The 26,533-nt window shown below is 46.0% G+C and overlaps 1 protein-coding gene across 1 annotated transcript; it reads left to right on the top strand.

The window, feature by feature from the left end:
• Positions 1-6,015: 6,015 nt before the first annotated feature.
• Positions 6,016-24,721, top strand: LOC307221275 (sphingolipid delta(4)-desaturase/C4-monooxygenase DES2-like). Its single transcript, XM_079985701.1, has 3 exons — positions 6,016-6,202; positions 12,754-13,496; positions 23,106-24,721. Exons 1-3 carry the CDS (start codon positions 6,121-6,123, stop codon positions 23,247-23,249), a joined length of 969 nt encoding a protein of 322 aa, XP_079841827.1. The 5' UTR covers positions 6,016-6,120; the 3' UTR covers positions 23,250-24,721.
• Positions 24,722-26,533: the final 1,812 nt, after the last annotated feature.

Raw genomic sequence — 26,533 nt, 5'->3', positions numbered from 1 at the left:
ATGAGCCTTCGTTTTTATTTGTGATACCTTAGAATTCTTGTGACACTGTGAAGAGGGATTGGGGGGGGGGAGCCATGTCTCTTTAAAGTGGCGCTGCAGTGCTTCAAACATATATAAAAACATAATAAAACATTGGACATTAAAAAGTATGCCCTTTTCTGATTGGAAGTCCTCAAGCTCCCCGATAATGGCCCTCGTTATGCTACATTGAGTAAGTTTGGGCGTCTTTTCTGCCAAGCATGTTTACGTGTAAGAGAAGCCCCCAGGGGTCCCGCCATGGCAGCCCACAGAACAGCACTTTCTGGAAAAGATCTAATAATCATTATACCTTATCATTATACTGTTCCTGCTGTAGTTACAGAAACACTGTAAAGAAATGGACTCATTAGCAGGATTTGAGTAAACACAATTATGAAAACAAATGTACAGATTAAGAAGCAATAAATCAGAAATTAATTAAGTGAAAGATATAATTGGAAGGAAAATATGGTATAAATAAGTGATAAGAATATAAGAGCATTTAATGAAAAGATTAAGAAAATAGGAGGAAATAAATTACGCAGAAGTAGCAAACATTTAATGAACCAGAAGGGGAAGTTGAGGGAAGTCACAGGGTGGGGGGGAATATATATGAATTCTACTACTACTTCTACTACTACTATTATTATTATTACATGATTGATTTGTGAAATATTAAACTGTAAAACCAATAAAAATATTTTTTTAGGGTACAACATGTTGTTACTGTTCAAAAACAGAAGAGAGAGAAAGATTTAAGTGAGTTTCTTGGAGAACAGGTGAGATTCAAATGTAAAACTAGAACTAGTTGGATGGACATCAAAGGAAGCTGAGCGGGGAGTGGGGGGCCAGCAGCTGAGAGCCGCCTTGCCCGGCCCTGGCACCCTCCAGATGTTGTGGCCAGCAACAGCTGTTCTGGCTTGAGCTGACAGGAGCTGGAGCCCAAAGCCCAGGGGCAGAGAGCAGCTGCTTTGCGGGGAGAAAGTCCCAGGTTCCGTTCTCTGCCTGAAATCCTGGAGACCACAGCTGCCAGTCCGTGTAGACAATATGGGGCTAGATGGACCCATAAGTCTCACTCAGCTTAGCGATTCCTGCGCCCAAGTCCCCCTTCAACATGGCAGGATAGCTTTTTCTGATGCTAAGAGCTGTTGCCTGTTGTCTTTGTCCATGGAGTTTTCTTGGCAGGGATACTGGAGTGGCTTGCCGGTTCCTGCTCCAGGTGGATCACGTTTGGCCAAAACTCTCCACTATGACCTGTCCATCTTGGGTGGCCCTGCACGGCATAGCTCATAGCTTCTCCGAGTTATTCAAGCCCCTTCGCCACGGCAAGGCAGTGATCCATGAAGGGATAGTTGGACAGTGTTCTCGAAGCTACAAACATGAGTCTGACCAAACTGCAGGAGGCAGTGGAAGACAGAAGTGCCTGGCGTGCTCTGGTCCAGGGGGTCATGAAGAGTCGGACACAACTAAACGACTAAACAACAACAAGAGCTGTTAGGCAGTGGAAAAGACTCCCTCAGAAAATGGAGAGCCAGTGTGGTGTAATAATAATAATAATAATAATAATAATAAAATTTTATTAATATCCCGCCCTCCCCAGCCAAAGCCAGGCTCAGAGCAGCTAACAACAGTAAAATAATACAGCATTCTAAAACCAATTCATTATAAAATCAGTAGTGGTTAAGAGTTCTCTTTCTCAAGCTCTGGGAAGAAGACCTTTCATTGCCTACAGACAGCCACCCAATCTTAAACAACTCCTCACCCACAATAATACAACAGGTACCAGAGACTGCAATAAACAAACCCAGATGCCAACTTTGCTGCCAACACCATTACTGGCCCCAACATCATCAAACTTACCATCTCATGCCTATTTAATTGCTCATCTTCTAACATTGTGTACTCTATCAAATGCCAACAGCTCTCTATATTGGGCAAACAGACCAAACCCTGCGCCAAAGGATAAATAGACATAAATCTGACATCAGGAATCACAAGACAGAGAAACTGGTAGGAGAACATTTCAGTCTCCCAGGACATTCTATACAAGATCTCAAAGTAGCTGTCTTATTGCAAAAGAATTTCAGAAAGAGACCGGAAAGAGAAGTTGCTGAATTACAACTTATCACTAAACTGAAAACTATGGAGAGACCTGGTCTTAATAGAGAGATTGGATTCCTGTCTCATTACATATGCTAATCATCTGCATACCATCCCTTTTTTCCCCCTGTAGGACTAATTGCAGTTGTTAACAGATTGACCATACCCACTGAGTCAATCACCCATCTCCCACTACCCTCCTGAGAAAAACCCCACCCCACCCTCCCACTATATATAAGGGTCTGGTGACTTCTGTTTCAGTGGATCTGAAGAAGTGTGCATGCACACGAAAGCTCATACCCAGAACAAACTTAGTTGGTCTCTAAGGTGCTACTGGAAGGATTTTTTAAATTTTGTTTTTCCAGTGAATTTATGGGGTAAGTTCTATCCAGCTAGCCTGGCTAAAGCTGTTTGACAGGTACGGTTGGTTCTTGCGACAGCTCAGGGAACAACGCTGAAACCATTGCAAATGCATCCATTGACGGAGACCTGATGCTCCTTGCCAACAGTGGATATCCAAACTGATAATTGTCCATGAGCTAGAAGGGCCTGGTTGTTACTGTCTGGAGTCATGTCCCCCCCCCCCCCCCATTTTGATAGCCTATGACCTTATGGTCGGCGGTTCGAATCCCTGCGACGGGGTGAGCTAGCATTGCTCGGTCCCTGCTCCTGCCCACCTAGCAGTTCAAAAGCACGTCAAAGTGCAAGTAGATAAATAGGTACCGCTCCGCCGGGAAGGTAAACGGTGTTTCTGTGCGCTGCTCTGGTTCGCCAGAAGCGGCTTAGTCATGCTGGCCACATGACCCAGAAGCTGTACGCCGGCTCCCTCAGCCAGTAAAGCGAGATGTGCACCGCAACCCCAGAGTCGGCCACGACTGGACCTAATAGTCAGGGGTCCCTTTACCTTTACCTTTATGACCTTATTAAAATGAGCAACCATGTTGGCTACTGGCAATACTGTAGATACGCTACACAGGAAAAAACCCACGTTAATTGTGTAAAACTTAAATACATAATACTCAGTTTGGGACTATAATTTTCACATCTTGTGTCCAATTAAGGCCCAAAAGGGTTCAAACTGACCTGACCTGAAATAATTTCTGAAAACAGCATGGAAAAATGCAGGCAACACAAAATCTGTAAATCATGCGAGGAACACACACAGGTTTCACTTATGGATGAGTTTCACTGAAGGCAGCACTGTTTAGGGAAGCTTTTAATATTTGATGAATTGTTGTATTTTAACATCAAAAAAATGAAGATCATGGCCACTGGTCCCATCAACTCCTGGCAAATAGAAGGGGAAGAAATGGAGGCAGCGAGAGATTTTACTTTCTTGGGCTCCATGATCACTGCAGATTGTGACAGCAGTCAAGAAATTAAAAGACGCCTGCTCCTTGGGAGAAAAGCAATGACAAACCTAGACAGCGTCTTAAAAAGCAGAGACATCACCTTGCCAAGAAAGGTCCGTATAGTTAAAGCTATGGTTTTCCCAGTAGTGATGTATGGAAGTGAGAGCTGGACCATAAAGAAGGCTGATTGCCGAAGAATGGATGCTTTTGAATTCTGGTGCTGGAGGAGACTCTTGAGAGTCTCATGGACTGCAAGAAGATCCAACCGCTCCATTCTGAAGGAAACCAGCCCTGAGTGCTCACTGGAAGGACAGATCCTGAAGCTGAGGCTCCAAGACTTGGACCACCTCAGGAGAAGAGAAGACTCCCTGGAAAAGACCCTGATGTTGGGAAAGATGGAGGGCCCAAGGAGAAGGGGACGACGGAGGACGAGATGGTGGGACAGTGTTCTCAAAGCTATGAAGATGAGTCTGACCAAACTGCGGGAGGCCTTAGAAGACAGGAGTGCCTGGCGTGCTCTGGTCCAGGGGGTCACGAAGTGTCGGACATGACTAAACGACTAAAAACAACAACATTTTGCTGGAAGCCGCCCAGAGTTTCTGGGGAAACCCAGCCAGATGGGCGGCGTATAAATAATATTTTTAAAAATTCATTCATTCATTCATTCATTCATTCATTCATTCATTCATTCATTCAGAGCATTTGTGCCCTGCTCTTCAGGGCATTCAGAGCATTTGTGCCCTCAGCCTTTCTAGAAAAAGACACAACATGCAAAGGGGGGGGGGGGAGGAAAACCAAAATCAAAACTCAGGCACTGATTACCAAACAGCTGTCCCTACAAAGATCATTTCAGGGGCAAGGAGACGCTTGATAGTGAGGTGGGAGAGCTGGGGGGGGGGGGAAGTCACATATGGCAACCATTGCGCCACTTTGGTTTCAGATAGTACATGGGTAAAGGGTAAATGTAAAGATACTGTTAGGTCCATTTGCAGATGACTCTGGGGTTGTGGCGTTCATCTCACTTTACTGGCTGAGGGAGCCGGCGTTTGTCCGCAGACAGTTTTTCTGGGTCATGTGGCCAGCAGGACTAAGCCGCTTCTGGCGAAACCAGAGCAGCACACGGAAACACCGTTTACCTTCCCACCGGAGCAGTACCTATTTATCTACTTGCACTTGACATGCTTTTGAACTGCTAGGTTGGCAGCAGCAGGGACCGAGCAACGGGAGCTCACCCCGTTGCGGGGATTCGAACCGTCGACCTTCTGATCGGCAAGTCCTGGGCTCTGTGGTTTAACCCACAGCGCCACCCAGATCCCTTAGTACATGGGTAAAAAGGTAAAGGTAAAGGTACCCCTGCCCGTACAGGCCAGTCTTGACAGACTCTGGGGTTGTGCGCCCATCTCACTTAAGAGGCCAGGGGCCAGCGCTGTCCGGAGACACTTCCGGGTCACGTGGCCAGCGTGACATCGCTGCTCTGGCGAGCCAGAGTCGCACACGGAAACGCCGTTTACCTTCCCGCTGGTAAGCGGTCCCTATTTATCTACTTGCACCCGGAGGTGCTTTCGAACTGCTAGGTTGGCAGGCGCTGGGACCGAGCAGCGGGAGCGCACCCCGCCACAGGGATTCGAACCGCCGACCTTTCGATCTGCAAGTCCTAGGCGCTGAGGCTTTTACCCACAGCGCCACCTGCGTCCCTAGTACATGGGTAGATGAGTCTAAAAAGCCCAGGACACAAATGTTCATGACTCTCTAGAAGCTATGATGGTTCCTTGACCCGAAGTACTGCATTTAGCATTTACTCAGGAAGTGTATACTCGATTCGGACCAAACTAAACCACCCAGAGCCAAATATACATCAGTTTGACACCCCCCCACACCCATATCATAGAACCATAAAACCATAGAATTGTAGAGTTGGAAATGACACCAATGTGCACCCCCTGAAAATATGACCATAAAACCTCCATCCCCCTCCTTATTCGATGTAATAGCCTCAAACAGGAAGAAACTGATCAGAGTTTCAGAAGGAGAAACACGCTTCCCACTGTATGCAGGTCTTGGTCACACTGTCGCTAAGGATCTGCACAACGGTAAAAAAAACCCACGCATCACCCAAAAGAGTAATTAGAAAAAACAGCTGCAGCAGTACACAGGTAGACACAAAGCACACCTTCCTAAACATGGCCCAGAACGCCGAAATCTTTCTTCACAGTGCAGAGTCGCTGCAGCCTCTTGATTTTATCAATTACCTTTGACTGACAGCTACAACGTCCCTGGCATGACAACATCTCCGTTTTCCAGATGATGCAAACCAGAACTGCACACCGTATTCCACACTTACGTTCCATTTGAAGATAGCGAATCATCACCTTCAGGGCAGAGGAGTTAGTTGCATGTGACAACGGCACACTTTCTAAAGTGCGAATCTATTCCGGCTCACCCCTTTGGCCATCGTTGCCCACGGAGGTAGTAATTCCTCAGGGGAGCAAACTGGTTGAGCAGGTGCCTTAGCCCAGCAGGTTGGACAGGATTTTGGTTCAACAAGGGTAGTCTCACCTCACTCTCAGAAGGCAGCTGTGGGGATCACACCTCAAGCGACTCTCCATAAAAGCTGGGAGAGTCTTGAGTCAGCCTCAGAGAGGTCCTCCCCATGGGCAACACCGGGAGCAGAGATGACTTTGAGTGGGTCTACACAGACCAGCCCCACACAAGCCGAAGGAAGGAGATCCTGGGTGAGGTTGCAGGTGGAGGACTCTGCCCAGGGCAGAGACTGGAGGGGTGGGTGAAGGGCGAAGTGGGTGAACTGGGACCGGACGGGTAGGGAACTGGACTGACATGGCTACCAGCACCAAGAAGGGCTGGATTTAGGTTGGATGAGGCCCTGAGCTCCTGAAGGTAATGGGGGCCTTGATATGTCCAGCTGTCCTTTGTCAACAACAAATAGTCGCTCTTTTTTCTGTTGAATATATGCTAGATGGTCATTAATGGACCTCATAGGTATCTCAAGCCATTTGCACATCCCAAATGTGTATTTTATCAAAGTAATCGTTGAACTGAAATACAATTAAGAAGAATTCTACTAATAGTGAAATTGAGAAGAAGTATATTAATAGTGAAATAATTATTAAGCTCTTAACTTAAAATGATTTTTTGATTCATAACAAACCAAATAATGCAAACCCATTGGCATTTGGTAATAACAGAAGTTCCTTTAGAAACACAATTTACAAGGACTCATAATCTAGTAGGCTCTGGAAACTTGCTATAACATGAAATAATAATAGGCGATATATGATGCAAACTACTAATAATTATAAATTAAGTTTTATAACCTGTACAATGCAATTGTAGTTAATAAAAGCAGACGGGGCCCATTACTTACATCATAGTAACTAACGCAACGCAAGGCAACACATTGTTGCTGTATTTAGTTTTTATTTTATTTGTTTTTTATCTTTTAATTTAGAAATGCACACCCAGTTGTTTTTTTACTTTAATTATTTGGGGGCCCCCAAGAGACTGGGGCCCTAGGCTAGAGCTTGTTTATACGTAAATCCAGCACTGGCCCCAAGAACCATGTTGGACCTCTGCTGTTTCAAGGTGCGCGTGTGAATCGTCATGCATGTCCGGCGCTGATGTGTATTTCTGCACAAACTACTAAGGAGACGTAAGACAGTCTACTAGAGTTACCATTTCTGTGTGCTAGGATTATTTGGTTAGGACCTTTTGCAAGACTTTGAGATCCGTCTGCAGACCCTCCAAATGACTCTATTTTCTAGAGATATTCCTGGATTTACAGAAGCCGTCCCGGTTTCTGATTTGTTCCTTGAATATCCTGCTTTTCCTTAGGACGTCCCTATTTTCATCAGAGAAATGTTGGAGGGTCTGGAGCTATCTGACCTCCATGGCATCTGAAGGCAGCTCTGTATAGGGAAGTTTTTTAATGTTTGCTGTTTTATTATGTTTGTATGTATGTTGGAAGCCACCCAGAGTGGCTGGGGCAACCCAATAAGATGGGCAGGTATAAATAGTAAAGTTACTATCGTTGTTGTTGTTGTTGTTGAATAAGACAGCCCTATTTTCATCTGAGAAATGTTGGAGGGTGTGTGTTTGTTAGAAATATGTGTTTATGCTTGTTTATGCTTAACCTTATGTCACAAGAAGTTCAGAAGGAATAAAGAAAGTTTGGCTTATTATTACATGAAATTCAAGGCGCAGAGCATAGGGATGGATGCTGCTTCAGATATCAAAATTACAGATTGAGTAAGCAGCGACTCATAAAGGTCCAGGGTGGGATCTGAGCACTGAAGGCCACCCGAAAGGAAAGGTGGGTTGACTTTGAAATGAATGAAGCTTAAGCTCCAGGGCCCCCGATCTGAGAGGGGCCCCAGAAGAGACTTGCGTCTACCTTGCTTAAAAGTTTGGGTCTAGCAAACCCAACTGGAGTCGCAATGGAATCAAGCCAAATTGATTTTTGTTGCTGCTGCTGTATGTTTCCACCATCCCAGTAAGTAGCCCAGGTGTGGTAATGGTGTGGTGATTTGTTGTGGAACAACCCTATGGACGAGGACGTGGGTGGTATTGTGCGTTAAACCACAGAGCCTAGGACTTGCCGATCAGAAGGTCGGTGGTTCCAATTCCCACGATGGGGTGAGCTCCCATTGCTCGGTCCCTGCTCCTGCCAACCTAGCAGTTCGAAAGCACATCAAAGTGCAAGTAGATAAATAGGTACCACTCCAGCGGGAAAGTAAACGGCGTTTCCATGTGCTGCTCTGGTTCGCCAGAAGCGGCTTAGTCCTGCTGGCCACATGACCCAGAAGCTGTACACCGGCTCCCTCGGCCAGTAAAGCAAGATGAGCGCCGCAACCCCAGAGTCGGCCACGACTGGACCTAATGGTCAGGGGTCCCTTTACCTTTAACCCTATGGAAGAAGATAACAGTGAAAGGGGTCCCATGACAGTTCAGGCTTCAGAGCCCCCAGAATGCCACTACCCTAAAGCCATGTGGACTGTGGGGTGAGGCCCCCTGCCCTGCCGCTGCCCCAAGGAGCCTTTGCCATATTGAATGCAGGAGATCCCGGGGGAATTGAGGAAAAGGGTGGGAGAACAAGCCCCCCTATCTCTGTCCTCTTAACGCTTCTCTCATGGGGTTGTGGAAAGGCTGAAAATAGGTTGTGCGTATTCTGACATGCTTTAATTTAATCAATCAATCAATCAATCAATCCATATATAAATTAAATGAAACATAAATCTGCAGGCACACCCTTCTTGAGAACGTTCGTATCTGATGTCATGGGTACATATTGGGACATGAAAGATTGGAGGAGAGATGCAGGGATTATTTACGCTTACCTTTTGCTCCATGCTTTTAAGCTTCAGGTTCAAGTGGTTTCCCCCTCCACCCTGGAGCTTTGCCTGCAAAAACCCGCTCTTTAATTCAGAAGAGTCCACCCCCACCGTATGCTTGAAGCACTGTATGAACCGTTGCAGTTCCCCTCCAGCCGATAATCCTGGGAGTTGTGTGTTACTTTCCATTTCAGAAAGAATTCTGTAGATTTTGGCCGTCTTCATAGGTGCTTGAGTTGAGATTCCCACATTGCAGGCACGTGCAAACTCTACAGTTCTAGGATTCTATGACTAAGGCAGCAACATGTTTCCACTTGGAAGCGAAAGATGAGTTCCACGAACATTCCTGAGAAATCCAGCACCATTCAGAACCATACTTTCTAATTATCTCAGCTCCGGTGAGGTGGAATGGCCCAGTGCCAGTGCTATGTGACACACTAGGAGATGTTGCATCTTACGTGGGCGTTATTTTTCCGAGAAAACCTCTGTTGCCGAGAAGTGCAATGACTCCACAGCCAAAGATTTAGACACAGGTTGTTTTGTTCTCTCTTCCCTTTCCCCTTTTAGTGCTTAAGGAACATGACAGCCCTTTAGCTGCACCAGGCCCAAGTGCCAAGTTATTCTAGTCCAGCATCCTAAAGTTAACCCTTTAGTCCAGGAAATGGCATGCAACTCAACAACTCTTCCCAACACCTCTTGCCAGGAATGAGGGTCCTTGTCTTGCACCCCTCCTAAGGCAACTCCACTCCCGTATGTTTCCCAAGCAGTCTCAAACTGCATCTGCACACATCTGGCCTTCGCTCCGCTCTCCTCATTATCCTGCGCATTCTTGGAGACCAGTGGGGAGGGGAGCTTGTCGCAGCCAGTGTGAGTTGTTCCCAAAACAAAGGAAGGATTGAACTCTGATTAATAAGAATACACACAGAGGCTTGAACCAGCAAGTCCCTGGGAAGGGTGCGTATAATAATCTGTCTCTCCACCCTCCGGAACAGGTCATTTTATTCACAAAAGAACTTTTACAGAGTGTTCGTAAGAACCAATCAGATTTCTTCCGAGCATTTCAACAAACCCCACGTGGGGACAAAGTTAAACTACCGAAACTAATTAAGCACGCATACTTTTGGGGTAAACAAAACCGAACTACAAAGGAGTGCATTTGGCAACCCTGGGAGTTGATAAACAAGCAATATATATGGTAAGAAGGATTGCCAGGAAGCCAGCGATCATTATCCCCTTCAGGTGAGATCTGTTTCCTGGCCCTAAGATTAACACCCTAAGATTAAAAGGTAAAGGTAAAGGTAAAGGTACCCCTGTCCGTACGGGCCAGTCTTGACAGACTCTGGGGTTGTGCGCCCATCTCACTTAAGAGGCCAGGGGCCAGCGCTGTCCGGAGACACTTCCGGGTCACGTGGCCAGCGTGACATCGCTGCTCTGGCGAGCCAGAGCCGCACACGGAAACGCCGTTTACCTTCCCGCTGGTAAGCGGTCCCTATTTATCTACTTGCACCCTGTTACGGCTAAAATCTGGGTGCGAGGCTGCTCTGCCACCCAGCTCATCGGACTAAGTCCGTGGGTCCCTGCGGAGGAAAATGAGCTCAGCCGGAGACAGGAGCAAACAGCAGAAGATCCAAGTTTATTGCGCAACAGGTTCAAGGCAAGATTGAACAGTGAGAAAGGGGTGACATGAGTTTTTGAAACTCCCTCCATGTCCCAGAATACAGTGCAAAACACGTCATGAATACATTAAAGAGAGGTTTGGTTACACAGATTACATCATGAATATATTAAAGGGAGGTTGGGTTACACAGATTAACATCATGAATATATTAAAGGGAGGTTGGGTTACACAGATTAACATATGGAGGAGGGAGGGGGGAATATGCAGAGCTGGAGATATGCGCAGATAAACACTTCCTGGGGATGAGAAAACAATGGTCCCAAATATGCATAGTCTGCTACCTGACATTGCCTGGAGGAAAGGCTGATCAGAGCGATTTGACAGGATTAGGGTCTTAACACCTTGCTTGAGGGATTATGCTGGACAGGGGGTGTGATGGAGTCCTAGAGAAATTGAGCAAACTGGCACATTGATTTTCTATGAATTTTATAGATTTTAGTCCCTTTTGACATTGACAATTGGAAATAAATTGATATATTGTAGCGAAGAAGAAGGTGAAGAAGACATGCCCCCCCCCTTCCGTATCAACCCGGAGGTGCTTTCGAACTGCTAGGTTGGCAGGCGCTGGGACCGAGCAGCGGGAGCGCACCCCGCCGCAGGGATTCGAACTGCCGACCTTTCGATCGGCAAGTCCTAGGCGCTGAGGCTTTAATCCACAGCGCCACCTGCGTCCCACCCTAAGATTAACATATCAGAAAAGCTACATCAAGGAAATTGCCCACTGTCTTTGATGACGCAGGATGCCTGCCTGGCGAAGCAACTGGGCTGTGTACGTGACTTGTGAAGAGAGAGAAATGGAACAGGGATGCAGAGGTGTGGATTCATCAAGAATCATATCAAAATAGTTTAAACCCAGTCAGCGCAACGCTTTCATTGCTGACACAGATGGATTACTCTATATTTGTTATAATTCCTCATAGCAATACCACCTGATCACTACACCGGAGAGGGGGACTCCTGGGGTGCTTCAACGGCCTCTAGACTCCTCTCCTCTGCTTCATCATCAGAGTCTGAACTGTTCTCAATCACAGGCTCCTCCTGCTCACTAAAGCCCGTTGTCCCTTCCGTATTCAGCATCTCTTCCCAAGTTTCCTCCTCTGAGCTCTCCTCAGTGTCCCACCACCAATCCCCGGGCTCCAAGCCTTCCTCTTCTGGGATCTTCCTTGGGGGTTCCCCAGCTGGCCCCTCCCACTGCTTCTCTGCATCCAACCAGTCCCTGACAACCAGATCCCCCAATGGGAAGCCCACAAGCATATATATACGCAGTGGTACCTCCGTTTAGGGATGTGGGTGGCACTGTGGGTTAAACCACAGAGCCTAGGGCTTGCCGATAAGAAAGTCGGTGGTTCGAATCCCCGTGACGGGGTGAGCTCCTGTTGCTCAGTCCCTGCTCCTGCCAACCTAGCAGTTCGAAAGCACGTCAAAGTGCAAGTAGATAAATAGGTACCGCTCCGGCGGGAAGGTAAACGGCATTTCCGTGCGCTGTTCTGGTTCGCCAGAAGCGGCTTAGTCCTGCTGGCCACATGACCCGGAAGCTGTACGCCGGCTCCCTCGGCCAGTAAAGCGAGATGAGCGCCACAACCCCAGAGTCGGCCATGACTGGACCTAATGGTCAGGACCTAATGCTCGTGCCAAGTGTGGCAACGCAGCCTTTGGCCAGAACAACTCTGCACCCATGTATTATGCAGGTAGGTAGCCGTGTTGGTCTGCCGAAGTCGAAACAAAATAAAAAAATTCCTTCCAGTAGCACCTTAGAGACCAACTAAGTTTGCTATTGGCATGAGCTTTTGCGTCCATGCACACTTCTTCAGATACATGTATTATGCAGTCACTAAAAGCTCCCTGCTGGCTGCCAGGAAATCTCCCAGCTTTGTTCAAGGTATTGATGCTGATGTATGAAACCCTCGACAGCTTAATAGGAACCAGGTAACCTCAAGGATTGGTGGGGTATGAGTAATAAATTATTATTATTAATATTATTATTATTACCGTCATACCTCGGGCTGAAGTAGCTTCGGGATGAATATTTTCGGGTTGTGCTCGCGCACAGACGCTCAAAATGACGTCACGCGCATGCGCGGAAGCAGCGATACGCAACCCGCGCATGCGCAGACGCGCAGTCCCGTTCAAATCCAGAGGTACCACTGTATTATTATTATTATTATTATTATTATTATTACCCTCTCTCTGCCTGCGATTCACTGCCACACCAACTAATGCTATTGCTTCCCCCTCTCACCCTTCTTTTCCTCCACAACAGCGAAGTACCCAGACATCAAGAAGCTGATGGGGCCCGATCCCAACATGAAGTGGGTGGTGACCCTCATGGTCCTGACTCAGCTTCTCGCCTGCTACCTGGTGAAGGGCTTGCCTTGGAAGTGGGTCTTCTTCTGGGCCTACGCCTTCGGGGGCTGCGTCAACCACTCGCTGGCGCTGGCCATCCACGACATCTCCCACAACGTGCCTTTCGGCAACAACAAGGTCAAGTCGAACCGCTTCTTCGGCATGTTCGCCAACCTGCCCATCGGCGTCCCCTACGCCACCTCCTTCAAGAAGTACCACGTCGACCACCACCGCTTCCTGGCCGTGGAAGGGTTGGATGTCGACGTCCCCAGCGAGTTGGAGGGATACTTCTTCAACACCCCGCTGAGGAAGTTCCTCTGGGTCTTACTACAACCTCTCCTCTACGTCCTGCGGCCGCTCTTCATCAACCCCAAACCCATCTCCAAGATGGAGGTCATTAACGTGGCTGTCCAAATGGGCTATGACCTCCTCATCTACAGCTTATGGGGCTTCAAGCCTGTGGTCTACATGGTCGCTGGAACCCTCTTGGCCATGGGCCTCCACCCCTTCTCTGGGCACTTCATCGCTGAGCACTACATGTATGCCAAGGGTTACGACACCGTCTCCTACTACGGGCCTCTGAACTGGTTCACCTTCAACGTGGGCTACCACATGGAGCACCACGACTTCCCCAGCATCCCAGGAAGCAGATTGCCACTGGTAAGGCCAACAGATTCTCTTGGGTTTCCGTCGCTTAGAGCCTTCCAGGCTCGGTGTAGCAGAGGGGGGGTCCGCCAAGGGCGAGTGGGGTCTCACCAACTGCAGTCTTGTCTCAGCCCTTGCCAAGGCTGGAGTCAGATGCAGCTCGAAACAAAGAGGCAGAGTCAGTTGTGGGCAATGTTGTTGTTTAGTGGTGTCCACCTCTTTGTGACCCCCTGGACCAGAGCACACCAGGCACTCCTGTCTTCCACTGCCTCCCGCAGTTTGGTCAAACTCATGCTGGTAGCTTCTATGACACTGTCCCACCATCTCGTCCTCTGTCGTCCCCTTCTCCTTGCGCCCTCCATCTTTCCCAACATCAGGGTCTTTTCCAGGGAGTCTTCTCTTCTCAGGAGGTGGCCAAAGCCTTGGAGCCTCAGCTTCAGGATCTGTCCTTCCAGTGAGCACTCAGGGCTGATTTCCTTAAGAATGGATCGGTTTGTTCTTCTTGCAGTCCATGGGACTCTCAAGAGTCTCCTCCAGCACCAGAATTCAAAAGCATCCATTCTTCAGCGATCAGCCTTCTTTATGGTCCAGCTCTCACTTCCATACATCACTACTGGGAAAACCATAGCTTGAACTATACGGACCTTTGTTGGCAAGGTGATGTCTCTACTTTTAAAGATGCTGTCTAGGTTTGTCATTGCTTTTCTCCCAAGAAGCAGGCGTCTTTTAATTTCATGCCTACTGTCACCATCTGCAGTGATCATGGAGCCCAAGAAAGTAAAATCTCTCATGCCTCCATTTCTTCCCCTTCTATTTGCCAGGAGGTGATGGGCCCAGTGACCATGATCTTAGTTCTTTTGATTTCATATGCCTGCTGTTTTTTTGTTTGTTTTATATGCCTGTTGTTGAGAGGAGATAGCCACCTTCAAATATTCTGTATTCTGCTCTGGTCAGACCTCACCTGGAGTACTGTGTCCAGTTCTGGGCACCACAGTTCAAGAAGGACACTGACAAACTGGAACGTGTCCAGAGGAGGGCAACCAAAATGGTCAAAGGCCTGGAAACGATGCCTTATGAGGAACGGCTAAGGGAGCTGGGCAGGTTTTGTTGGCTATTTGGCAGTATGGTAGCGCTGCAGAGAGCTTGCTGGGGAGACCATGCATTAAAAAGAAAGGGACTCAAAAATAACTTAAGCAAGGTTTTAATTACAAAAAACAAGAACTCCTTATACACTAAATACATTAACAACAAACCAGACCCAACCACCAACCCAACCCCCAGGGTAATGGGAGAGCTAGGTGCTGCTCCTTATATACTACATGCAAATGCTGACACACCTTAATCAATGCAACTCGGCAGCACCTGCTATGTTTCACAGCTGTAAAGCTGGGTCTCGTTATCTTGCTCTGGCCCTTGCTCTGGCCCCTTAAAGACATACACATTAGGTGGAACAATGATGAACCTTTACATTTAAAGTAACCATTCAACATTTCCCCTGCGGTTCATCATTGTGGAACAAAAACATAAAGCATACTTTGTACATGTCTTTCATGTGTAACCTTTGGAAGTGCTTTTGTAAAAATGTCCGCAATTTGATTGTCACCTGGAACATATTCAAATACAATAATTTCATCAGCAATTAGTTTCTTTACAAACTGCAAACGTAATCTTAAGACTCTGGTGCGCTGCGTATTGGTTTCTGAACATAGGATAGCGAGTCCACTCTGGGAATCAAGGTAAACTTTTACTGGTAGTGTTACTTGCATCTGTAGGTCTGCAAATACTTGCAGATACCATTCTACATCACGAGTGGCCTGAACGCATGCACATAATTCACTCTCGGTTGTGGAGAGACAAATAATGGTTTGTGTCTGGGACTTCCATTCAAATGGACAACCGTTATAACAAAACACCATACCAGACACACCCCTGCAATTATTTTGTTCCACTGCATGAGATGCATCGCAGAAAATTTCAAAACCTTTGTCAATACTTGACGTAAACTGCAACCTATAATGTTTGGTATGTTTAAGGTACATTACCACTCTCTTAAGAGCAGAGAAACATTGTGTAGTGGGCTTTTCCACAAATTTTGCCAGAAAGTGAAAAGCATAAGTTATATCTGGTCTTGAGATTTTTTGAATGAAATTTAGCTTGCCTATAGCAGAACGATACAAAGTTTTGTTAGGGAATGGCTTATCTTCACCTGTAAAGGTGAAACCACACACCATAGGCGTTTCCTTCCCATTTGCATTTTCTAAACGTAGCATTTCAACAAGGTCATCAATTTTTGCAGTTTGATGAACCAGAAAAGATCCATTTTTGCCTTTCTCAATTTGCATGGATAAGTAATTTTTAGCTATGCCTAATTCCACCACATCAAATTTCTTCTGTAACTGTGATACTACCTCTTCATATTCCTGTTTAGTTTTTGTAGAAATTAACACATCATCTACATACACACATATCTTTGTTACAGAGTTTGCCCTTTCCTTTATAAACACACAATTGTCTGCCTTTCCTTGTGAAAAACCAATATCCAGCAATTCTTTTGCTAAAGTTTGGTGCCAATTCCTTCCACTTTGGTGCAGACCATAAAGGGATTTATTTAATTTGCATACCAAACCTTCAGCGGCGTCTATGCCTTCAGGAACACGCATAAAAATTTGTTCTTTTAAATCTGCAAACAAATATGCAGTTTTTATATCTAGGTGATAAACAGAATGTCCACGTTGTGATGCATCTTTTAACAAGAGCTTAACTGTTTCATATTTTACACTTGGTGAATAACACAAATCATAATCTTCACCTGGAATTTGTTGAAAACCCCTAGCAACTAATCTTGCCTTGTACCTTACAACTTCATTTTTGTCATTCATTTTAATTCTATAAACCCATTTTGAATCAATAACTCTCATATCTGGGGTTTGTGGTACAAGAGACCAAGTGTTATGCTCTTTTAAAGAAGCTATCTCAGAGTTCATAGCTTTATACCAATTTGCAGCTTGGTGCTTAGGTAAATTCTGAACATCATTGTAGCTTTTTGGCTCAAAAACCGCCTTATTGGCATACACAGTATTAAAATGTTCATCTGCAAATCGTTGTGGCTTCTGCCTCTTTCTATCTGAACGTCTCAGTCCGGAAGGAGACTCAGACTCCTCAGACTTAATAGGACTAAGGGAACCACTAGTTTCAGGTTGTAAATCATCATTGTCAGACTGAAGAGGTGCCTGTAGGCTAAGCTCACGGTCAGAAAAATCAAGAGAATCTAACCTCCCCTCGGGTGCCTGTGACTTTAAATCATCAAACAAATTATCAGATTCAACAGGCTTTTTGTCTTTTTCCATTAATTCAGAATCACCATTTCCTGCTGCTGCTGCTTCTTCCTCTTCTTCCTCAGTATTATCTATACCATCAGTATCTTGGAAAACAGCAACTCCATTCCAATTTACAGTTTGTATCATGCTTCTGGTAATATGAAATTTGCCAGTTGCTGGAATGTAAATTCTGTACGCCCCCTGCTGGTAGCCCATTAATTTTCCCTGAACACTACGCTCACCCAGTTTCTGCTTAGCGGGGTAATGCATAATTACATCTGAACCCCAAATGCGTAGGTATTTCAGATTAGGGCGTTTTTTAAACAGCTTCTCATAGGGGGTGACATCTAAACCAGAATGACAACTGCGATTTCTAACATAACAAAAAGCATTAAGCGCTTCAGCCCAAAAGTCTTTGGGCAGATTAGCATAATGCAGATACGTTTTAACCCCTGCCTGTAAGTCACGCTGCACAACTTCAACAAGCCCATTTTGCCAGGGACTTCGGGGGCAAGATAACTCATGAGTAGTCCCCTGCGCTTCCAGGAATTTCTCAAAATCCTCAGAAACAAATTCTCCGCCCCGGTCAGAAAACAGGTTCTTAATAGGTTTGTTAAAGTGTGTTTTTACCCAGTTGCAAAAAACTTTATATTTCTCAAATGCTTGGGACTTCTCAGCTATTGCGTAAGTCCAACAATATCTACTATACTGGTCTATGAGAGTGAGCCAGTACTTAGAACCTCCTAATGATGGCGGGAGTGGCCCAACTAAGTCACAATGTACACGCTCAAATGGCTCAGTTACTTTCCTATCTGAGCATCTACCCTTGCGTGCAACCTTAATCTTATTCTTGCAACAGGATAAACATTGCATAAAGAATTTACATGGTTTTAAGTTGAGGCCATTAACAATATTCTTCGTCCTAATTACATCAGCAAAATTCAAGTGTCCCAGAATTCTGTGCGCCTCGTGGACACACCCGGAATGAGGCCTTACATTCCTCAACCCCTGGCTTGACTGTGCTGCTCTGCAGTTTATAGGCGATTGGGAGTAGGTGCGAAAATACAGTCTATATAAACCATCAGAGTTCCGGGCATACAATAGACGTTTGTTCCCCTCAAAAAACTCACACATTGAATTTAAGAAACGCACACTTATGCCTTGACGAGCAAAACACCTTACTGATAATAAATTGTCCACTGATGGGCAGTAAATGCAGTTCGCTATTGTAATATTTAAAGAGTCAAGTTTAACAGTACCTCTGCCAAGTGACTGCAAGACTTGTGAATTGGCTAAATGTACATTACCAATTTCCTCTTCGAAAGAAATAAACAAGCTTCGATTGTTGCAAACGTGGTGAGAAGCTCCTGAGTCCACAATAAAAGAATTCCACTTGGCACCTTTAATTCTTTTATGATCTGCAGTCCGAGCATGAAAAGCTCGCGGCTCATTTCTGTCTTTACGGTGCGATGTTGGCTGCTGAGATGACAACCGTGACTGACGAGCAGAAACAGGCTTAGGAGTACTTTGCTTTCTTTTGGATCTGCAGTCCTTTGCAAAATGTCCTTGCTTATTGCAGAACCAACAACGCTTTGCAGCTTTAAATGCAGTCGCATCACCAAAAGGTTGCATATGGTGTTCCTCATTACTTCTGGAAATAGGAGTGCTTATGGCACAAGCCTCCCTTCTATCCAACTCGCCCATTAATCTTGCCGTCACCCCTTCCACAGTTAACTGTGCTGGTGGGACGGCAGATATCTGGCTAGCTATACCATCAAAGTCCTCATTAAGGGAACAAAGAATGATAAAAACATACTGAATATCAGGTATGTCCATGTCCCTTCGAATTAATTCGCCGCGTATTGCCTCCAGACGTCTCAAGTGTGCTGCCAAATCACCACCAGGCTGCAACTTCGTCTGGTACAGCTGCTTGAAAAACGTCAATGCAGACGCTGACTCCTTTCTAACATGCACTGCTGCAAGACTGTCCCACATTTCTTTGGCAGTTTTCTTATTCCTTATATAGACTACTTGCTGGTCGCTGACTGCCAAATTAATTATCGCCCTGGCTTTTGCATCTCCTTTCGACCAAGCATTTGTTACAGGGTCAGGAGGGTCATCAGTTACATAGGTCCATACTTCTCTAGAGGTCAAAAGCGCCTCCACCCGAAAAGACCATAAACTATAGTTCTCATCTGTTAGCTGTGGGAAGACCAGAGCCTTCTCAGCTTCAGGAACCCGGTCAACCATTCTGGAAATCTTCCAGACCCACAAAAACTAAACTAACAGGAGAAGGAGTTTTCAAACGTTTCTCAGAGTCCAAAAACATGCAGTCATCCACTCAGCAGCTGGGCCCATAACCAAAGATGTTGGCTATTTGGCAGTATGGTAGCGCTGCAGAGAGCTTGCTGGGGAGACCATGCATTAAAAAGAAAGGGACTCAAAAATAACTTAAGCAAGGTTTTAATTACAAAAAACAAAAACTCCTTATACACTGAATACATTAACAACAAACCAGACCCAACCACCAACCCAACCCCCAGGGTAATGGGAGAGCTAGGTGCTGCTCCTTATATACTACATGCAAATGCTGACACACCTTAATCAATGCAACTCAGCAGCACCTGCTGTGTTTCACAGCTGTAAAGCTGGGTCTCGTTATCTTGCTCTGGCCCTTGCTCTGGCCCCTTAAAGACATACACATTAGGTGGAACAATGATGAACCTTTACATTTAAAGTAACCATTCAACAGGTTTAGCCTGGAGAAGAGGAGGTTAAGGTTAAGATGTCCCATAGAGGAGGGAGAAAGGTTGTTTTCTGCTGCTCCAGAGAAGCAGACACGGAGCAATGGCTCCAAACTACAAGAAAGAAGATTCCACCTAAACATTAGGAAGAACTTCCTGGCAGTAAGAGCTGTTCGACAGTGGAATTTGCTGCCAAGGAGTGTGGTGGAGTCTCCTTCTTTGGAGGTCTTTAAGCAGAGGCTTGACAACCATATGTCATGAGTGCTCTGATGGTGTTTCCTGCTTGGCAGGGGGTTGGACTCGATGGCCCTTGTGGTCTCTTCCAACTCTATGAGTCTATGATTCTATGATTCTATTTCAAAGGCTGCCATGGGGAGGATGGAGCAAGTTTGTTTTCTCCTGTTCTGGAGGGTAGGACTCAGACCCACGGTTTTAAGAGGCTCACCCACACTTCAACTTCTCCTGCGTCTAGAAAGGAGGGGTCCAGGAAGTTCCCCTCCCCCACCCCGGTCCTATTCTGGGGGAAACCCATTCTTTAGTGCTAAATCGGAGCAAATGTCAACCCGGAGAAAACCTGAATTTCCAGTTTGCTCTAACTGAGCGATAAAGAGCAGGGGGCAAGAGGAAATGTGTCTGAGCTCTCTGACTAAATATTTTCTGAGAAGTTATATTTTCTGAGAATCCTCTGGAAAAACAATCTCTCAAAGGACCTGTACTGTGGATAGTGTATTAACTTATGGTCTGTCTGTGTGGTTTGGGAGCTGCACAGTCAGGGAAAAAACAATGCTGTCCAGGGTTGTAAAGTCTGCGGAGAGAATAATTGGGTGCACTCTTCCCACCTTGGATCAAATCTATGCTTCCAGGTGCCATAAGAAACCTGCAGAGATAGCGCAGGATAGTGCGCACCCCAGAAATGATCTCTTTCAGCTTCTGCCTTCTGAAGAAGGTCCAGGGTTATAAAGACTAGGACTAGCCGCCTGAGAAACAGTTTCTACCCAAATGCGATTTTGATTTTAAACGCAGTGTAAGGAGTCTCTATGGGAGTATATTGTATTTTAAAAATGGGGTATCAGAGTTTTTAGGGGGCTAACCAGGCTGGGATAGCAGGCTTGTTGGTTTTTGAATGTCTGATGTAGATTCCACCCCCCCCCCAAAAAAATAATTTGTTGTTCTGTATGGGACAATGACAATAAAGATTATCGTATTGTATCGTAAGAGTTGTTCAGCAGTGGAACAGATCACCTAAGGTGGTAGACTCTCCTTTGTTGCAGATTTTCCAACCAACGGGTGGCCATCTGTCAGGAATTCTTTAGCTGGGGTCCCTTCTTTGCAGGGGCTTCGACGAGATGACTCCCAGGGCCCCATTCAACTGCACATTTCTACGAATCTATGAAACAGCGAATGAAAAAAATAATAGTAATTCAATGAAGCAAATCACATCCCTTTTCCATGTGCGTACAAAAGAGTCTTGAATCATTTGAATATTTTTTTCTTTTGAAAGATAATAAGTAGAATCACAGAACTGTGGGGACCTTCAAAGGTCATCTAGTCCAACCCCCTCTTACAATGCAGGCATCTCAGCTCAAGCATCCATCCAACCTCTGCTTCAAAACCTCCAAGGATGGAGAGTTCACAATCTCCCAAGGGAAACCGTTCCACTGTGGAACATGTGCTCATTAATGTATGTGCACATTATGAAAGTGAATTCAGTTGTGATTTCAGCGTATCTCAGTTCCAGCCCAGAACACATCGGTTAATAATAATAAATTTTATTTATACCCCGCCCTCCCCAGCCCAGACCGGGCTCAGGGCAGCTAACACCAGGTATAAAACAATTGATTAAAATACAACTTAAAAACAAAATTAAAATACAACGTTAAAATGCAACCTCATTTCAGTAGAAACTCAAATCAAAAACTTTTTGGGGATGAAAATCTTCAGCAAGGCCAACTATCCAGACTGGTCCTACGTGGGCCAGAAAAAAGCCAGGGAAGTCCCCAAACAGGAGTTCCATCACAGAAGGAGAAAGGGAAAAGAAAAGAGGGGGAGGGGATCAAGTTGATTCCAAGCCAAAGGCCAGGCGGTTAGGGTGGTTCCACCTCCCCAGAACCTGACTTGAATTCAGATCCCATAATCAGTGGCATCAGAGGAGTCTTTAGCATATGCGCCGTCGGGGTGGCAAAGATCCAGCCAGCGCCCCCGTTTGACAAGCACCGCCGTTGTGATCTTTGGTAAATGAGTGAACAAAGTCCTTTGGTGAAACAGTAGATATACATTTCGGCAATACCTAGGTATAAATGTATTTTGTTTTCCCAGCTCGATCAAAATTATTTATTATTTTATAACAGACGGGTAGTTAAGGGCTTTGGTGGCTTCAGCGGTGGGTGCCCCCCAGAATTTGGTGCCTGGGTGCCCTGCACCCCTTGCACCCCCAGGTAAAGGTGGCCCTGAGTGGCATTTTGTTGTTGTTTAGTCGTTTAGTCGTGTCTGCCTCTTCGTGACCCCCTGGACCAGAGCACGCCAGGCACTCCTGTCTTCCACTGCCTCCCTCAGTTTGGTCAAACTCATGCTGGTAGCTTTGAGAACACTGTCCCACCATCTCGTCCTCTGTCGTCCCCTTCTCCTTGTGCCCTCCATCTTTCCCAACATCAGGGTCTTTTCCAGGGAGTCTTCTCTTCTCATGAGGTGGCCAAAGGCTTGGAGCCTCAGCTTCAGGATCTGTCCTTCCAGTGAGCACTCAGGGCTGATTTCCTTCAGAATGGAGAGGTTGGATCTTCTTGCAGTCCATGGGACTCTCAAGAGTCTCCTCCAGCACCAGAATTCAAAAGCATCCATTCTTTGGCGATCAGCCTTCTTGATGGTCCAGCTCTCACTTCCATACATCACTACTGGGAAAACCAGAGCTTGAACTACACGGACCCTTGCTGGCAAGGTGATGTCTCTGCTTTTTAAGATGCTGTCTAGGTTTGTCATCGCTTTTCTCCCAAGAAGCAGGCATCTTTTAATTTCATGACTGCTGTCACCATCTGCACTGATCATGGAGCCCAAGAAAGTAAAATCTCTCACTGCCTCCATTTCTTCCCCTTCTATTTGCCAGGAGGTGATGGGACAAGTGGCCACGATCTTCGTTTTTTTGATGTTGAGCTTCAGACCATATTTTGCACTCTCCTCTTTCACCCTCAATAAAAGGTTCTTTAATTCCTCCTCACTTTCTGCCATCAAGGTTGTGTCATCTGCATATCTGAGGTTGTTGATATTTCTTCCGGCTATCTTAATTCCGGCTTGGTATTCATCCACCCCAGCCTTTTGCATGATGAATTCTGCATATAAGTTAAATAAGCAGGGAGACAAAATACAGCCTTGCCGCACTCCTTTCCCAATTTTGAACCAATCAGTTGTTCCATATCCAGTTCTAACTGTAGCTTCTTGTCCCACATAGAGATTTCTCAGGAGACAGATGAGGTGATCAGGCACTCCCATTTCTTTGAGAACTTGCCATAGTTTACACCCCTCGTTCTTCTGTTTCTGTCCGATTTTCAGTGTTTCGATGTTTTTCCTTCCAGGTGAGGAAAATCGCCCCGGAGTATTACGACCACCTACCCTCCCACAACTCCTGGATCCTTGTGCTTTGGGATTTTGTTTTCAAAAGGCATCTGGGGCCCTTTTCCCGCGTGAAGCGGACCCACAAGGGGGACAAGAACTTATGAAGCTGGAGGGAACAACTGGTGCTGTGCCTCCTGCCCTCCCACCCCACCCCACCCTGACTTCCAACACCTCCAGTTCTCCCCCCACCTCCCCCATGAAGGGGGACGGGGGGGGGTGATGAGTAGAGTCGCTGAAGGCTGTTCTCAAAAGCAAACCTAAACACATTTTTACAAAGAACATCAAGAGTGTCAGCAGCAAGAATATTATTGGCACAGAAGTGGAAGCAAGAAGAATTACCGACGAAAGAATGGAGGATGAAATTGTTGGACTATGCAGAATTAGATAAATTAACAGGAAGGATTCGAAACCTGTGGGACCAGAGGTTCTTAGAAGACTGGAGTAAATATACAAACTATCTGAAAAGTAATTGTGGATGAACATATTACGCTAGTAGGATGGCAAGAAGTTTTGTAAGGTGGACTATTTGAAATAGAGTGGTATCTCAGGTTACATAGGCTTCAGGTTACAAACTCTGCTAACCCAGAAATAGTGCTTTAGGTTAAGAACTTTGCTTCAGGATGAGAACAGAAATTGTGCTCCGGTGGTGCGGCAGCAGTGGGAGGCCCCATTAGCTAAAGTGGTGCTTCAGGTTAAGAACAGTTTCAGGTTAAGAACGGACCTCCGGAACAAATTAAGTACTTAACCCGAGGTGCCACTGTATTGCAAGGAAGACTATGAGAAGAACTATTAGTTAATGATAATTAAGAGTAATAGAGAAATTAAGAGATGCAGAATAAGTGATAAAGAACAAAAAATCATCAGAGGTGTTGACGGAAGTCTAAAATATTGTATAAAATGAAAGTTATGTTGTATGACTGTTGGAACTGATATATTTTAAAAATAATAAAAATGTGTGTGTGTGTATATGTGTGTGTGTGTGTATACACACACACACACACACACACACACACACACATACACACACACACATTTTTATTATGGAATAGATGAACCACTGGCCTGATCCAGTGGTTCATCTATTCCATTATTCCACTGTCCTGTTCTCACAGTTACCTGTTCTGCCCCATAATTCCTGCAGTTTCCAACAACTGGTGTACAGAAACATTTCTGCCTCCGATTGTGCAGGCAGAGCATTGCGGCCCTCTCCTCCTCCTCCTCCTCCTCCTCCATGAATTTGTCTAATCCTCTTTTAAAGCCACCCAAGATGGTCGTTGCTGCTGCCTACTGTGGCAGGGAGTTCCACAGTTTAACTCTGCACTGCGTGAAGTGCTGCTTCCTTTCCTGTGTTCTGAACCTTGCAACTGAAGCTTCGTTGGCTGTTGGGAGGAGTCGGAGAGATTCCTAGACACAATAAATTGATCTGAAACGTATTTTCTGTTTCTCTTGGACGCTCCTAACGGGGATGGAGTCGTGTGCCTCTTCCCTCCAGGGCCCATCAACATGGCAGCGTCGTGGGGCTAGGAATCAAAATGGCGGTATCGTTGGCCTACGGATTTCTCATAATAGTAATAATTTATTACTTGTAACACTCCCATCAGACTTGGGTTGTCCCAGCCACTCTCCAACATATATAAAAACATAATAAAAAAGTAAACATTGAACAGCTTCCGTATACAGGACTATCATCATCAACTGTTGTTAAATTCTACGATGGGAAGAGGCTCAGTTACGCTTAATCTCTAGGGTGGGGTGGGGTGGGCTGTGAATTAAGGGGTTCTGTGTGCAAATCATGCCAGATTCCCCAGACCAGCAGGAAGACCCAACCCTTTGCCAGATGCCAGAACCAGCCTCATCCCCTCACCTCTTCCCAGCGGGGTTTGGTGGGGGTCAGAGTGGGGTAAGAGAACACGGATGAATATGAAAGGGGGCAAGACATCCTGCCCACACACTGCCCCACTCAGTTCTTACCCCCATCAAAAGATGGAGGGCAGGTGACTGAAACTCCAGATATTTTAGACTACACCACCAGCTGTCACCCGATTAAAGAAATTATAGTTGCTAAATCGGATAGAGCTCAGTTAGTTAACTTATTAATTGAATCTGCAAAAGTTTGCCCATGACAGGGGGAAAACACCTCACTTCTGGAACAGAATTAAGCAGCCTAATTCATTTATGATCAGCTGATGTGCAAAGGTCCTTCCGTAAACACAGAAGGCCTTTCCTAAGATGTCAAGCGGATTTTTGAAAAGATAAAATACTTGTCTTAAAATGGGGTCCAGACGGTTCATCACGCTGGGATATGGGCCTCATGAAGGTCAGGACTAAATTGGATTGACTTCAACAGATGACCAAGCTCAACATCTGAAGAAGGGACAAGGGTAGGAATCGCTGAATGGATCAAAATACTTTGATGATGCTCAGAACCATCCCATGAGCTTATTGAGCATCATGTACCACAGGGAATAAAACGGGAATTTCTTGCATTATGGTGCCCTCTATGGCTTCCCGAGGGGGGCTCGATATTGCAAATAAGCAACAACAACAGGGGTGTTTTTCAATTAAAAAAAATGCATTGGGTTTTTTTTCCCCCTTGGGAAGCATCGATCTGGGTTAAATGTGATGGGTGGAATGCAGTCTGGTGGGACGTGGGTAGCACTGTGGGTTAAACCACAAAGCTTAGAAGGTCGGCGGTTTGAATCCCCGTGACGGGGTGAGCTCCTGTTGCTCAGTCCCTGCTCCTGCCCACCTAGCAGTTCGAAACACGTCAAAGTGCAAGTAGATGAATAGGTACCACTCAGGCGGGAAGGTAAACGGCGTTTCCGTGCGCTGCTCTGGTTCACCAGAAGCGGCTTAGTCATGCTGGCCACATAACCCGGAAGCTGCCTGTGGACAAACGCCGGCTCCCTCAGCCAATAAAGCGAGATGAGCGCCATTGGCCCAGGGTCTGCCACGACTGGACCTAACGGTCAGGGGTCCCTTTACCTTTACCTTACGACTTCCCGATGGGGGCTCAATATTGCAAATAAGCAATGACAACAACAGGGGTTTTTTTTCCAATTAAAAAATGCATTGGGGTTTTTCTTCCCCCTGGGAAGCATCGATCTGGGTTAAATCATAGAATCATAGAATTGTAGAGTTGGAAGAGACCCTGAGGATCATTTAGAATATGCAGATGGGTGTAATGCAGTCTGGGGCTCTGGGGCCAACCATGTCGTTGTGGATGGCGCGAGAAAATCGCAGCCACCAGGAGCGGCGGTTCCCACAATGGACGTTCGCCTGGAAGCCCCACGCACCCACCCACCCACCTCCCGTGACTCTGGCTGTCAGGCATGTGGCTCCCCGCAAGGAATCGTAGAATCTGAGAGAGGAGGAAGGGACCCAAGGG

Source organism: Podarcis cretensis, assembly GCF_951804945.1.
Source record: "Podarcis cretensis genome assembly, chromosome: 8".
NCBI classification, from domain to species: domain Eukaryota; kingdom Metazoa; phylum Chordata; class Lepidosauria; order Squamata; family Lacertidae; genus Podarcis; species Podarcis cretensis.
This window is presented reverse-complemented; position numbering and strand designations above follow the sequence as displayed.